This window comes from Aulonocara sp. 'chitande type north' Nkhata Bay, linkage group LG9, assembly GCF_057382095.1.
Source record: "Aulonocara sp. 'chitande type north' Nkhata Bay isolate Kocher_YH1m ecotype deep benthic linkage group LG9, A_spYH_male_GT1.1, whole genome shotgun sequence".
Taxonomy (NCBI): Eukaryota; Metazoa; Chordata; class Actinopteri; order Cichliformes; family Cichlidae; genus Aulonocara; species Aulonocara sp. 'chitande type north' Nkhata Bay.
This window is the reverse complement of record NC_141352.1, coordinates 26,185,605-26,201,133: the sequence shown is the minus strand read 5'-3', so window position 1 is coordinate 26,201,133 and position 15,529 is coordinate 26,185,605. Positions and strand designations below refer to the sequence as shown.

At 41.3% G+C, this 15,529-nt stretch overlaps 1 protein-coding gene across 2 annotated transcripts in view; it reads left to right on the top strand.

Annotated features, from left to right (window-relative positions):
- The window catches only part of LOC147322256 (collagen alpha-1(XV) chain-like), a 59,671-nt gene that overhangs the window by 15,507 nt on the left and 28,635 nt on the right, over nt 1–15,529 (top strand). For both annotated transcript variants that reach the window (XM_086306738.1, XM_086306737.1), the window contains exon 3: nt 15,243–15,490. In XM_086306738.1, the coding sequence (XP_086162864.1) occupies nt 15,243–15,490 (248 nt within the window). The remainder of the gene's footprint in view (nt 1–15,242; nt 15,491–15,529) is intronic.

Below are 15,529 nucleotides of genomic sequence, written 5' to 3'. Positions count from 1 at the left end.
CAGTTTCTTCCTTTGCCCATGTTCCACATCTCGAACAAATCTCATGAATTATGGTTCATTAGTTTTTGCATAAGCTTGCTGACAAACAAAAGGCATTGAATACTTATTTTCACCTTCATTTTGCCTCGCACTTGGAATCTAGGGAGAAATACACCTGTGATTATTTATGGCAATGGCTGGCGGTAAAATCAAAACAAAGTTGACAACTTAATCTTCCAATATGTCAAACACTGACATTGCAAAGTCCCATTCCATGATGAATCGCAACATAAAGCCTGAAGTCTGAAATCCTGAAGATTTGTTTTTTTCAAGACTCTGTATGTGCAAATCACACAACATCGTCATGCTGTCAGTTAGTCTTGGATGAGGAAGTCACGTCCAGGTCAGATGTTAGGATCAAAGACCTTGTCAGAGGGCCAGCAAGCACTTGCGGATTTTTCTAAGCTTTTAACAGCTATGTGCAACCTCCTCTGTTATAGAGTGACAGAGGAGGCCAGTTTCTAATTTTGGAAAGCTTTACACCCATGCAAAAATACACACAGTTAGCACACACAGCTTTGCTGAACTAAGGCTCAGTTGTAACATTTGCTTTTGGATTAGGTTACATTAACAATAGCTCCATAAGTCAACTGGATTCATCTGGCAAGTCTAAGACTCTTTATTAGAGAGGTGAAATAGTTGTTTTAGGGACACAAACTTACATTTTGGGGATTTGATTTCCCTTTCAAGATAAAAAATTCCCCATATGGTATGGAAAGCTAGTCATTATAAATGTTTCACCAAATATTCATTATAAGATTTAAGTTTATTTGAAAAAAGAATATACGCTAATTTCATCTTATAAAATGCATTAGTCTTTCCATCTGTTGCATTAGCATCCACTATATTCTGTTAAAATCTGTCAGTTTTTTTCTTTTTCCCTCTTCTTCTTTTTTTATTGAGAGCTTATTGAGATACCAAAGGTCTCAGTGGATTTTCATGGACACACTGACAATATGGAACATAAAATGTGTCCAAAGCTATAGCCTTGGCTGTAAAAACGGAGCCAATGTATCCATCTTGCTGAGGATCAGCTGAAGCAGACGCAGTACAGGCTCTCGGGTATTTCAGGAGCTTGACTGATTTAGTGTAGCCACTGGTTGCACCTGCACTTCTGGGAAGGTGGTTATGAGTTTATTTTTACACAAAATCCCAAATCTGTGTACTCTTACATACAGTATCAGAGGTGAAGAAGAGCAGGCACCTGGGAAATAAGGGGAACAAAACTGCAAGATTGAAGCCTTATTTCCACACCTTTTACTCACATTTTATTCACTCTTTGTCTCATCCTGCCCTTTGCTTGATTTTTATTTTCAAACACAAGAAGATTGTCCTATCCTCTTCTCCGTCTTCTCACGGTCTCTTTTGCAGATCCATGTTAGATTTAGGGTAAATTATACCATCTGTCATTTCTAACCCTTGTTTGCAACAAACAAAATCTGTCTTCATACTGCATACAGTTGTCCTTAAAAAGACTCAGACACCCTTAACATTTAGGAGAAAAGTGGAGATACACTAAAAAAACAAGCCAATGAGCTCGACCTGCTTTTGACCTGACAAATGATGCTAACAGCTGCTGAGTGTTCTCGGTTATTGTAAGACACTGGGGTCAAGGATTGGGGTCACTTCCTCCCCAGGATGAACCTGGACTGCATTTTGACCCAATTTAGCAACTGTTGGGATGCAAAACAGCTGCATGGTTGTTTAATCTGAAACCTTTTTTTTGATCCACAGTGGATTTTTGGTGTGGTGCTTTCTACTGTAGACTTAAGAAGCGATCACTTAGCAACTGAGCAAAGAGGAAAGATCCACCTGAATAGCTCTGTCTGAGAGTTTGTTGCACAATTTAAAACATTGGTTACAAAGTAGTGGAATAATTGCAAATCCTCACATCAAACACAATAACTTAGAAAACTTTGCAGATGTCTGAGGGAGAGCTTAGCTCTTTGGTAATGCAGAGAGAAGGCATATGGGAACTCAGAACCACTCAGAAGCTAGAGAGAGACACTTGCATTCAGCCCTCCAAAAAGCAGTTTGTTCAAATTGATTGAAAAGAAGTTGTGGGGTTCACAAAGGAGTAGGCAGGACCTAACCTAAAAACTAGTCTGCATTTTTGATACAGCCTTCAGATGACAGTAAATGGCTGCAATATATAAACGTGGGTCTGCAAAGCTCTGCGTATAACCTACGAGCTATCTGTGTTGTACCATGCTAGGACCTTGAATTCACAAATAAACACCCCGAGACCAAGGTTTGTGGGTTGCTCACATACCCTCTTTCACAGATGCCCATTCATTTAGACAGGTTATACACTCCTGGCAGATGCTAAATCCAGCAGCACCCATGAACTCCAAAAATTATTTATTATTATTATCTATTTATTCTTTGTCATGTGCAAAGCCTTTTGCATGACAAACACTGTCTTTTTTGCCCTTGTTTGTATGACAAACAGGAACCTCTTAAGGGTTCTGCTGACTAAAACTGCAGCTCTGTAGGTCTGTGACTGGAGTGGAAATAACTGAATAAACACAAGGTCATCTGGGTCAGCTGGGATGGTCAAGAGTCTTTAAACTGTGACAGTCCACCAGCGCCGCTGGATACAGCCACACTTAAGTCAGTGAATGGACTCGACTGCAAGTGGATTGGCCGACGGCTCGTTCTTCAAACTGTAATCAACAACTCGCGCTGCAGAGCTAAAGCAGATGGTATCGCTCAGACCTCCCCACCCACCCCGACACCCTCCCTCTGCAGGAACACTTTGGATAAGCTACATGAGTGTCCCCTGTGTGATGAATACAAACCTTAGCCTGCCTACAGAGCCTTGGCCTTCATCCCTGGAAAACAAGGAAAAGGCTTCTTAAGGGATTTCTTTATGGCTTGAGGAGCTGATATGGATGAAGATGAAAAGGTCACAGGGCTGTGTTCAGTTGCAGATGTTGATCCTTCTGAGTTTACAGTATGTCTTACTCGGTAATTTCATCGCAGTCACTTAACCAGGAAGCATTTTTCCATTCCTTGTGTCCAATTCTTGCTTTTCTTTTCTGACAGGAGGTGAGACAAACCACAGCAATGGCAAAAGGCTGCAGGTGATTAAGTGGGAAAGAAGCCTTTTACCTTCTCTTTGGCTTCTTTGAACTGATGATCGATTGTCTCCATCTTATTCATTCTTATCACTGCCTGTCTTCTTTCGTATTTTTCTTTCTCCTGCTGTTGCTCCTTCATTCGCATTTCATTTGAGAAACAACTAATACATAATTCTCTCTGCTTTATTTATGGTGAAGTGATACTTCGCAAAGGTAATCCTTGCACCGAACAGTAGACAATCTGGGGGAAAGCTGCCAAAAATTGACACTTTATTTTATTATTTTGACACGTTGGTCAGAGTGCAGTTTCTACAGCTGGTTAAACACAGCTTGGGGTAAGCCGAAACAACATGCCATTTACACGGAGCCCCGTGATATCTGAACCCTGCAGACATCCGCTTTTAACATCACACTGTAGTTGCTCTAATTAACTTAAAGCTGATGTGAGTCCATTCCTACCACATTTTTTCTTGAAGCAAAGACAGGACAAGACAAAAGTTTAATACTGAGTCAAGCTTTCTTTGATTGCGGTGTTGCTGTGTGCTGCATCAATTTTTAATGAAGTCTAAATGCCTTCATGTCATTCAGGTGGATATCAATGCTGTGTGTGGAAAAAGCCAGATGAGGTTCTGTTGTATTTGGTCCTCCTGTCTCACTCCCAATATTGTGATAGGTTTTTATTTCTCATAGAATTTATTTGCCACCATGTGTTATCAGCATAAAATATCATTCCACCTATTGAGGATTTTTAATGATTCCGAGAGTTTTCTTAAATAAGCAACCTTAAAATTTGGCAAGACTGCTTGTCGGGAACATTATCTCGCTCCTGGCTGTTTTTGGCATTTTCAGTCAGACAAATATGTAAAGAGAGGGTAATGAATTTGACTGTTGTGAACAGTACTTGAATATCACTCGCACAAAGGCTTTTTTTTTTTTTTTTTTTTTTTTTTTTACATTGACTAAGGAGTCATAATCTTTTCTCTAGGAAGTTAAATTTGAACTTTTCCTCTCAACACAGCATGTAACCCTGGCGTTTCACTAAAAACTGACCTGACCTCGGGGGCTTTAAGTGAAAAAGTGAGGGAAGAATTCATGAAATATTTCACTTTACAAAGCTGATACTGTTCTCTTGCCAATGCTGCCAAGTTGGTGCCCCATGTTGAGATTTAAGATAAAAAAACAACAACTCTGAAGCAGCAGGGAGGTGGCCGCAGTGTTTTTGCATGCATGTGTGTTACAACTAGGACAGTGTGTACTTGGCACTGCTAACTTGACTGCACAACTATTTGTCTTTTGGCTCTCTTCAGCCCCGGATCTGCCAGCTTGTACAGACATGGAGAAAAAAGACCCTTATCAGTGACCCAGCTCCTGTCATGTCTTTTGACTTAAAAAGGGAACACTCCAGAGTCTTGAGTCACTGGTTCATACTCTGACCAAAACAGGTCCCGATCTGCAGGACACTCTCAATTCTTGTATTACAGAGCCAAATAGGTTTCTTAGCTTTCAACTCAAATGTTGGCAAATTTATCATTTTCATAGAAAAACAAGGTTTTTGAAGTCTAACATCTCGTGAATTGTGACCTTGTAAGCACATTCTGCTTTAACCTTCATGACCCCCCCTCCCGCTCCGAGATGCTTTACCCTGTTTTCATTAAGAAAGCACTGCATGCTCCTCTTCCACAGTCTTGTTTAGTCACACTTAGACCTTTTAACCTTTTGTAAAATATGCAGCAGTATTTCCACTAAACTCCACTTAAGCATCGGGCAGTCTGCAGCACAGTTATTGCCTCCTTTTGGGGAGACTAAAGGGCAAAAAATTTGCACTTTAGTTTCCGTAATGCATCCTAACAGTCAGCTATTTGTGTGCTTTGTGAATATTTAATGGATCCGGTGGTTACTTTGTAATGTGCATAACCCATTTGACTCAAGTCCACATCCTCTGCAGTTTTATGCTAATGCAAACAGTGTTCAAACTGAGCAATTTACGGGTGGCGCGTTGATCAAAGAGATGATCAAAAAACCTAAGTCAGTGCATCTTTAACAGCTTTCCGCTGTATACATTTAACATATATTAAGTGGGCCATAGTCCACAAAGACCACCGGCTGAGGAGAAGCTGGTCTGCCTCATTGCCCTGCTCCCCGAGATGAATTTTGGATGAAACACAAGAATGCGCTCCGCTCACTCCTCAGCGCCTTGAACGCCGACTCCAGACCTCACTTTACCAAACAGACATAAGGCTCCTGTTGTGTCCATGTGCAAAGTGTGGGCTTTTTAAAAAAAACTTGTTAAAACAAGATTTCAGTCTGGTAATGCATTCACTTTTGCAGCTTATTTTCTCATTTTAAACTCTGTGTAAAACTGAGGTGAGGTCCACAAACTGGACACTTTTCACCTGCACAGACAATTGTCTTTATAAAGCTTTCAGACAAGCAGAAAAGCATCATGGTGTGTAGTCTCTGTAATAACGAATCACAGCTTGGTGGTTTTATTACTGCAGATGGCATCAACGGGGTTCAGGGAGAATGTGTTGCCTAATTTTGCTGCGGTAGGTACAGCGAGTCATTTCTTGGATTGCAAATTTTTGTTCACTGGGAACAAAAACAACATTTTTCAAACAAAACTGCAACACTTTTCAGTTCATTTCAGGACTGCATTATACTAACTGTGGCTAGATAAACGTGTTAAAAAGAGTTGTCAGTTTTGCAATTGTTTGCTGTAGATTTTCAGATGAAGCTGCCGCTGCACTCAACAACAGTCATCATCACTGAAGAAACAAAACTGGTTCTAAAACACGGTGTTTCCAGTCTGTATTACTGTATGTGACAAAATCCACTTATCATTAGCTCTCCATGCAGCCTATTTCCCCCTGGCATTATTATATTATTTTTGACTACTGTAGAATTTCCTTGAAAACATTCCTGGTTTGGGGTTCATTGTCCTCTGCCGAATGAAATAATTGCACTTTCTTTTATTTATCCTTTAATGGCACAGTGTTGTGTTTGAATTTACTCGAAGGCCGGGGCCTTTCTGTGTGGTGTTTGTTTCCTCCCCATGTTTGCGTGGGTTCTGGCTTCCTCCCACAGTCCAAAAACATTCATGTTATGTTAATTAGCAATTCTGAATCAGTCAAAGGTGTGAATTTGAATGGTTATCTGTCTCTGTGTTAGTCCCTCAATAGACTGACGACCTGTCCAGGGAGTATCTCTTGCCCTATGACAGCTGGTATAGGCTCCAGCCAACCATGATCCTGAATTGGATAAGCAGAAAAAAAACAGAAGGATGGATTCTCCTTTATCACTCATGGGAACTAGCAGCTTATGCCTGCATACCGAGACCATTCAGACTGCACCAAAGTACCAGTGATGGCCGAAGCTCTGAGCAGGACTTATCTGAGGATGTGGGCAGAGGTTTTGTTTTAGATGCCAAGCCAAGAAGATAATGGGTCATGGAAAACTGATTTGTTATGAAATTCTGCACACAATATTTGGATATGATTACTGGTAACAATAAATTTGTGTAGGCAGGTCATTTTGTTTCTTCTCCAGCTGGATTACTGAAGTTTATTTCCTGCGCAGCTGCAACATGAGTACTTTGTGCATGTAATCAGCCACTGATAGGGAATTGCAGCTCGTTTACTCAATATCAGGCAACGCGTGTTGCATCCTGTTTCCTCTGTTATTTCAAAAGTTTCCAAAAATCTGAACAGGAAATTGCCTAATAATTTTGCTGTCCGATTCTCTCACTTGTCTGGTGGAGGCTGGCTCCACTGTACAGTCCTGTATGTTAATAAAAGTGATCAAATGGAGTCTTAATAAGGGAAGCAACGGTGTAAAGGTTTTTTCATATATAATTAAAATACCAGTAGATACGCACATGGCTCTTTTCCATGAGCGTGGATGCCACGATTTATTCCGATTCCTGTAAACCATCTGGTTCGTCTTACAAGCTGCTGAAATTTAAATGGCTGTAAAAGCTGTTTCCATTTTATAGGATAATCAGCTGTGCTGTTGATGTCCTTTTTTCAGGGGCTATTAGAGCATGAACTCATTGTTGGCTTTATTGTGGAAAATATCTTGCCACTTTGAGGACAGCTGGAGCAAACTGCTTGTCATCATAACTTGGAAAAAAGTCAAAACATTAAATATTACACATTTTCAATAGTTTATGTCGTGTGATTTCGTCTTTTGCAAAGGTTGGTAACTTTTGCAAAAGTCTCTTTAGATGAAGAAAACTCCCTGGTCATCCTGACATTTTGGGGGGCTGGGAACAAGCTCCTTTCATGCCTCTGCTGTACATTAAAGCTGTAAGAGGTAAATCCCCCCTTTGGAAACCGCGTTTGGCTGTGATGTCTGTTTGCCTTTCTGAATATATGAAGGACTCTATTGTAACTGTGCTCCCTCATGGTTTATCTAGGGGGAATTTACAGTGCTCTGTTGCAATCCTGACTTTATACCTGCAGTAATGTACAGAAGGAAAACGGGATTACAGAACACTGACACTGAAACACATTTCTTCGTTTTAGTGCATCAAACAAGATTCGGTTTGGCTCTACAATAGACAGAAACCAAGCCTATATCTTTGTGGCTAAATAGCATTTGAAAGACTTTTCCCAATATTTGGGTGAATCCAGACTTTAAACAGTAGGAGACATTTTCCCATACAAATCATAATCTTCACAGTATTGTCTCCATGTGTGGCTTGTGGTTCGGTTGCTGCAGCGAGGTGCTTGCAACACCGTGTAATCCGTTTCCCCTCTGGGATCAATAAATAAAGATGCATTATCGACCACAAGCTGTCTGTTTCGGATAAACCTCGTCTGAAATGCCGCACTGAATTGAACAAATCTGGTAGCTTGCTGACTTTGAGGCATTCTTTGTGCATTAGTCTGTTCCTGTGCACACAGGCCTCCTTTTTCCTGAGCATCACATTCCTAACATACAGGAGAGCCACACATGCAGGTGCTACTTCATTCCTGAGACATACGAACCTCACATTTCTCCTTAAACACGACAGCCACATGTCCACGACACGCTTATCACTTTCTACCTCATTCTTTGGAGTTATGTCTCATAAACCCACAAGAACATGAGCGTGTCATTCAAGGGATTTGAGGGAGAATGTGGAGGTCACAAAGTCTTTAAAAATAAATAATTCGAGCATGACAATTAGATTTGGTGGAATGAACAACAGGATGTGCCCTTTTTCGAGGATTACAAACATAAATGTTACAAAAAGCAAAGTGCAATGTCTAAAATCAAGAGAGACACGCTTCCACACACATGCAGGCTTATTCTCTGTGTCAGATGTTGATAAAGAGAGAAGTGTCTTTATTTCCAACACCACCCTAAACAAGATCTATTGACTCATTTCTGCTGCGTTTTTCTTAATAGTGACACTGACCTGGTCTCACACCTGGCAGTGCTGTGTAGTCTCAGAGATTTTGTATTTCTCACAGCATGGCTGACATCATTTAAAAGTTGTGATACTTTTGAATGAAAGGATGTGAGATGTGACTTTTTTTTATCTAGCAAGACAGAGAGGGAAATCATGACTTAAAAGGTGGCCAAACCACACTTTATATTTGTGACAATGAGCGATGGATTAGCACTCAACCACCTTCCCAGTGAGCTCCTCCTCCCTCTGACAAGCTCCAGCTGTCTGTCTGGTGATAGTACTCCTTGTTGTGCTAGCAGCAGCATCAGTGAACTCAGTGTCGTGGTAACAGATCTGCACTTTTTTTCAGTCTTTGGTTAGAGTTGCCCTTCAGCTGCAGTACGATTGGATAGCCAGAGAAAAACAAAGACCAGCTGATATCTAGGTTTTATCAAGGACCGCCACAACATCCCGAGCAGCCTGCTTGTAGGGAAACACAAGACGGGAACAACCAGAGCTAACTGGCTCTCATCAACATCTCATCGTTTCAAAATGAGATTGTAGGAAACTGATCGAGTTGTCTGAAACTAAATATAAATCCACTGCATGTGGGTGGTCTTCATTATATCTAGGAGGCCCAACCACTTGTAGTGTGGAAAAATAATGGAAATTCATGTTTATCTGGGAATTTTTTATACCCCTTTTCCGAATCAAACAGTTTTTAAGTAACTGTCAGAGTCCATAAAAAAGAAAGAGAGAATGTTTCTCTAGGGCCTGAATTTGATCCTTATATGTGACACTTTTTCAAAATGTTTTTTTAAATCTGAAAATCAGAATTCATTTGACTTTTATGTCACTCGCTTAACCGAACAGCCTTGCCAGGAGACTTATGTAGATAGATGTAGTTAAGTGCTCCTTCACATCCTTAAATTTTGGATGAAATCAGTTTCAGCAAAGCCAATCAGATCATGATCCAAAACCTCCTGGCTCTTCCCTCTGCATCCACACATACACCCATCCAGAAGAAGCAGCCATTGCTCCATAAAAAAGCCTTCATTAAAGGGCTGTCTTTCTCTATCCTCGTCCTCTCTGCCATGGCTTCTGCTGCACATCAACTGGAAACCTTCAGTGGCCTGTGTGTTTATGTGTGTACAACAGCATAAAGCAGGAGAAGTTGTCTTGTTGCTCATGTTGGTCAGTTCAGGACTGTGACTGGTTAACACTGGAATCTGACAATGACCACAAATCAACGTGAGCAGCAAAATCTGATCTGAGCATTAAATCAAACCCAAGCACTAAAGCTGGAAATATGACAAACAAACTTTTACAACAATTACCAGTCATGCATATCTGCAGTTGATTTCATATCTTTTGAATTAGCCGTCATTCACTTTAATATTTTTTTGGCTCTAGATTTTTTTTGTTGATGACAAAATTGTTAGCAGCTGTCTTCCTTTCATTTAGAGGAAAATCAGATATTTAATGTTTAAAACTCTGCTGGTGAGAGAGGACTCTCGCTGGGATTGTATGAGCCTTTCTCTGAGTAACAGTGCGACTCATTAAAGCTAAAAGGTGTGTGGAAAAGTGAAGGGTTAAAATGATTTCAAGGCGAGCTCGAGTCAGGGAGAGATGAGTGTTCTGTGAGATGTGTTGTGACTCCAAGCCACAGAGAAGTTGCTGTGTAACAGCAACGCCTTTCATCTCTAAGTGGTTGCATAAGGTTTGAGTATTTGTCATGGGATCATTGTGCTGAGAGAAGATTTTGTGCACATATATAATATGTGTCTGATCTGGTGAGGTTCCTGTCATAGCATGTGAAAAGATTTGAGTGGTTTGATTAGATTCTAAAGTCCTGGATCAGATGTGACAGCTCATTTCAAACCGTCGCAGACTAACTGACAGCTGATTAACTTTGACTGGCATCATTCAGACTGTATCCATCATCACCAAATTTTTGTGACTCCTAAGAAAATAAAAAGAACCATTTCAAGGTGCATCCACCCACCCACAATGTATTTTGTCAGTGTGAGAGTGTTCCAGTGTTTGCTGTTATTTGTCTAGCTGTGGGTGATGGAAGTGCCCTGACCCCATTATATTATAGAAGAGGTGTGAAAGTTGGCTTTAAGGGGATTTTTACATAATTATGAGAGTCTGTGTGTAAATGTGTGATTTATTAAACAGATGGCATCAGTTTAAGAAAAAAAGAAGCACAAAGCGTTACTTGGAGTGTTTCATTAACTTTTGCAGAGATCTGTGGTTTAATTTCATCAGTTTTTATTCAGATGGACTCCTATTTGCATATTTTGATTTCCATCCATCAGTCCATTTTCTTCCGCTTATCCAGTTCAGGGTCACAGGGGATAGAGAGGGCTGGAGTCTATCCTAGCTGCCGCAGGGTGACAGGCGGGGTTCATCGTGGACAGGTCACCTGCTTGTCACATGGCTAAGACAGAGAGACAGACAATCATTCACACTATGGCAAATTCATAATCACCAATTAACCTAACCCCATGCATATCATTGGACTGTGGGAGGAAGCCGGAGCAGCCGAACAAACCAATACAGACACAAGGAGAAGATGCAGACTCCACACAGAAAGGCCAGATGGTGGATTTGACCCAAGGAATTTCTTGCTGTGAGGCAACGGTGCTAACCACGGCGCCGCCATGCTGCCCCCATATTAAAATATCAAAATCTCCATGACATGACATGGATATTTGGATTCAAGCAGCAAATTCACTTAGGAGAAAAGACTATATTATTGTACTGTGTGCTTTCCTGATCGTATAAAATAAACTGCCACTAATAAATAGTTTTAACTTTGAAATACAGATTATACATTTGGTATGAAAACCAGCTATGGCCCCCTAACCATATTTCATCCTCTAATCTCGTACACACCAGAAACAATCACTGCGGACATGGACACGCTACCCACATGTGCACTCAAGTGATTTAGTAAAGCATTGCTCTATTTTGGGTCCAGTATGGCGAGGGCTTTTCTCTAATAAGAAGACTAGTTGCACAGATACATGTACGGTTGCCTTTATTTTCATTTTCAGCCTGTGGAATTTGTTACTCTCTTACTGATTATTATGAGTCCTGTGTCTTAAAACACAATTATGAGGAAGAAGTCACATGTCTTGTTATTTTTTGGTCTTTTTTTATTTCTTTTGCCACAGACATATTGCCACAATCATGCAATGCAACTAGCAACAGTAGTCCTCCATCTGCTCTGGAGATCTGCTGCAAGCATGCACCAACCAAAGCCTGTAGCAAGTGGAGCATATGTCTAATAGTTAGTTAACTTGTTTAAGATGGTGAAGTTGGAGTCACCCATGGACGAGTAGCTGGTTATTGATTTGTTACTTGTAAGTCAAGTTATAAGTTATGAAAGGATGGATGCAGTCCCTTTTTTCCCCCCCTTTCCAAACACACCACAAGGACATGTGCTGATTATCCCAGCTCCCATCCCAGATACAGTGGGTTCATTTATGCCTGCTCCACTGGTGGCATCACTGTTATGCACCAAAGCTCTGCACCATGAATACCAGCACTGCACACAGAACCTCCACATCAGCACTGGTGTAGGAGAAGAAGCCAAAATCCAGAACAAAGAAATCAGAATTCTTCAGTTTTTCCATGAAACTATTGAAACATTTCCCTGAATATAATCTGTGTCAGGTTGATATATCATTGAAATGGCAGAAAAATCTGACACAATCATACAGCTGCCTTGCAAGTATGGCTTGCGCCAGCGATGTGACATTGTTATCCAAGCCATAATTTTGTGGAAGATGCCAACATTTCTCATGAGTTTGAAGTCACTCTTAAAGACACTTTCTTCTATTCAGAGGCAGACTCATTCTCTGTCTTGCAGAGATAGCAGTGTTTGGATAGAGCGTTGCTCATTTGGACAGAAAGCAGACATGCAAACACAAGCTTCTCTGTAAACACACAGAAAAGATACACACACATCAAACACACACGTGAAATCCTAAACTGGAAATATAATATAAAGTCTGTCACTTTATTACATTTAAACCCAGTTGTTTAGAAGCACTGTGAGCAAACAGTATCTTGTGAAATTAATAACATTTGCTTTCATTTTCATTTTCTTCCTAATTCCCTCCCTTTTTCTTAAGAAAGGGGAGTTCACCTGACTAAACCCAGTACTATTCCTCAGTGACTCAGTCATGTGGCACCACTGTAGTTCATTTATACACCTTGAAGTTATTACTGTGAATGCTAGCTAGCTGGAGGACTCGTACTGTATCTCCTGAGCCTTCCTCTGCTCTCATTCTCGTGCCCTGTTCCAGTACAGATGGTGCTCAGACTGAGCCAAAGCAGATTAGTCTGAGAAGAGTCACACCCTGACCAGAATTAGTCACAAGGTTCTCGCAGCTGACATCTTTTTTTTGCTCTGGGATGTTTTAAATTTTCACTGCTCTACTTTACTTATTCACAGATATGAATATTCCTTTGACACGATCAGCTGCCGGCTTACAAATGTGGCACTGGGATCATGCATGACCCAGTACAATCACAGGGTCCTGCTGCATCATGAGAACTAGAGCTAACACAGCGAGTGTAGTCACATTTCCATGGTGATCTGTCCAGCTGTCTGACCTAGTGGAGGAACATCTGCAGTGAAGTCACTCTCGGGCAAAAGACACAGCGAGTGACAGGCAGCTCTGTGGGAATTTTGGCAGAAGTTCTTTGGTGAAGTTTAACCGCTGACAACAGAGAGAAGATATAGAGCAATGTTCACGTCTGGAGATGAAGCAGCCAACAATCCAGTCACTGATTTTCTGATTCCAAGGATCTTTTTGGAATAAGAAATTGGTCAAAGAATACTTGGAAAATATTTCTCCGTGCTTGTTTAAGCTTTCTTGAATTAAAATGTATCAGCTTAATAATTACAGCTTCCCGAGTTAAAGTCCTCTTAACACGCTGTACACGCTGACATTGTTTAGTGAGTTGGGATGCACCAAACAATCTTACATTACAATGCAATCAGATTACTTAGATGCCTTTTGGCTTTGCTGGTGTAGGAATCTAGTAATGATAAAACTACAATGACATCATAGACTGTATATGAAAGATGGACATGGGGTGATATTTTGTTAGTCTTCTGGTTGCCTAATGACAACTCCAGTGTGCAATAATGACAAAGCAGGTTACATTTTAGGGCATGGCTTGGGATTTACATGTCACTATTGTATGAGAAATCGGCTAAGTTTTCCAATCTTCGACTCACACAAAGTCAAGAAAATCTGAAATGGCATATTTTGACTTTGTGTGAAGATAAAGATCTTTGAGGAAATGGTGGAAAAAAGAGGAGACCAACTTTTGTATCCCATTTCAGTAAAAGTAACTCTAACCTGGTAGTGAAATTACAGAGCTTGGCTGCAGTGGGCATTACACAGGAGAGTGGTGTGGGTTCCTCTTCGCTGTTATTTTTTAATTGCCACAGTCTGTAGCAGTTTCAATCCAATTAATGAAGGAGGGGGAAGAAGTGTGCCTGGCCTCCAGCGGGGAGATTTACTGGCCACACACGGGCACGCACACATCATGCTTGTGGAAGACTTGATGCTTGCACTCGCTGTCTCGGCCTCTCTTTCTCTTTCCCCCCTCTTTTGTCTTTGCCGCTCCTCTGCACACAGACGTACACACGCCACACGGTACGTCTAATTTACAGGAGCTGCCACCGCACAGCATGTGTGTATTAGTTTTGCTTAATGCCTTCCAGATGCCCAAGCTCTATATCCCGTTGCCCATACGTACTGAAAGAACAGACGATTGTTCCTAGGGTCTTCCTACTAAAGAGAACCAGGTGTGGGGGAGACGGCCTGCACATTTGTGACAAAGGGAGAGCGTTGTGAGCGTTTGCTAAATAGGTTTTCATGTTATTCGGTGGGGAGGGGGGTTAGTCACCACACACATTGTGGCAGAGTCCTGCATGCATGAATACTGTGCAGCTATGATAATGATGGTTAGGATGGAAGCTCCTTCTCAAACTTTATCGGTTATGTCTGACAAACTCCAAAATGTTTCAAGACAAACGTTAGAAGGCTTGAAACAGACGACTTTTCTGTACATCAATTATTATTTTTATACATTTATCTTTTCAGTGGTCTCGGCAGCCGAAAGATGACACTCGATGAGTGTAGCACACCTACACTCTCTGTCCACAGCTGTGGAATGCTTGGATTTCTAGAGCAACATTTCTCTCTGACCCCAGTGGATTAACCCACTAGGGGGCCCAGAAGTAAATATGAGCTGTAGACTGCCACTAGCCTCCTGCCCTCTATGGACTGTGTACTCAATCACCTTCAAGCACCCATCAAAACACAAAGCACACCAAATAACACATGGCAGCTTGATTATTTTGTCAAGGACTAGGTGCCAGAAGCTGGAGTGTCTCATCTCTTATTATTTCCAGTGATGTTTGTGAGTGTTTTTGATCAGCGTTTGCATACAAATGTTTAGAGAATGAATTTCAGTGTTGCGAGCTTTTGTGTGTGTTTGTATATAAACACAGTTATTTGCTCACAGATCTCTCTTACCTATATATGAAGTAATTAGACGCAGGTAGTGTTTCCGTGTTTGTCCTGGACTGAATTTCCTGACATCAGTTTGTGTTAATTCTTGTTTTGTTTTGGGGTTGTTGTTTTTTTGGATGAGTATTATATTTTTTCCCTCCTCTAACAAGATTCTTCCTCCTTTCTGCCCGTCTATTGCAGACCGCGGTCCTCGAGGAGCTTTGGACCTGACAGAGTTAATTGGCATTCCCCTCCCTCCCTCCGTCTCCTTCGTCACAGGCTTCGAGGGTTACCCCGCTTACAGCTTCGGCCCGGAGGCCAACGTGGGGCGGCTTACAAAGTCATTCATCCCCGATCCGTTCTATCACGACTTTGCCATCACAGTCACAGCCAAACCGACCACCCGGCAAGGCGGCGTGCTGTTCGCCATCACCGATGCATATCAGAAAGTGAGGACACTGTTCACCACGTCTCTTCTTTGTTTTTTG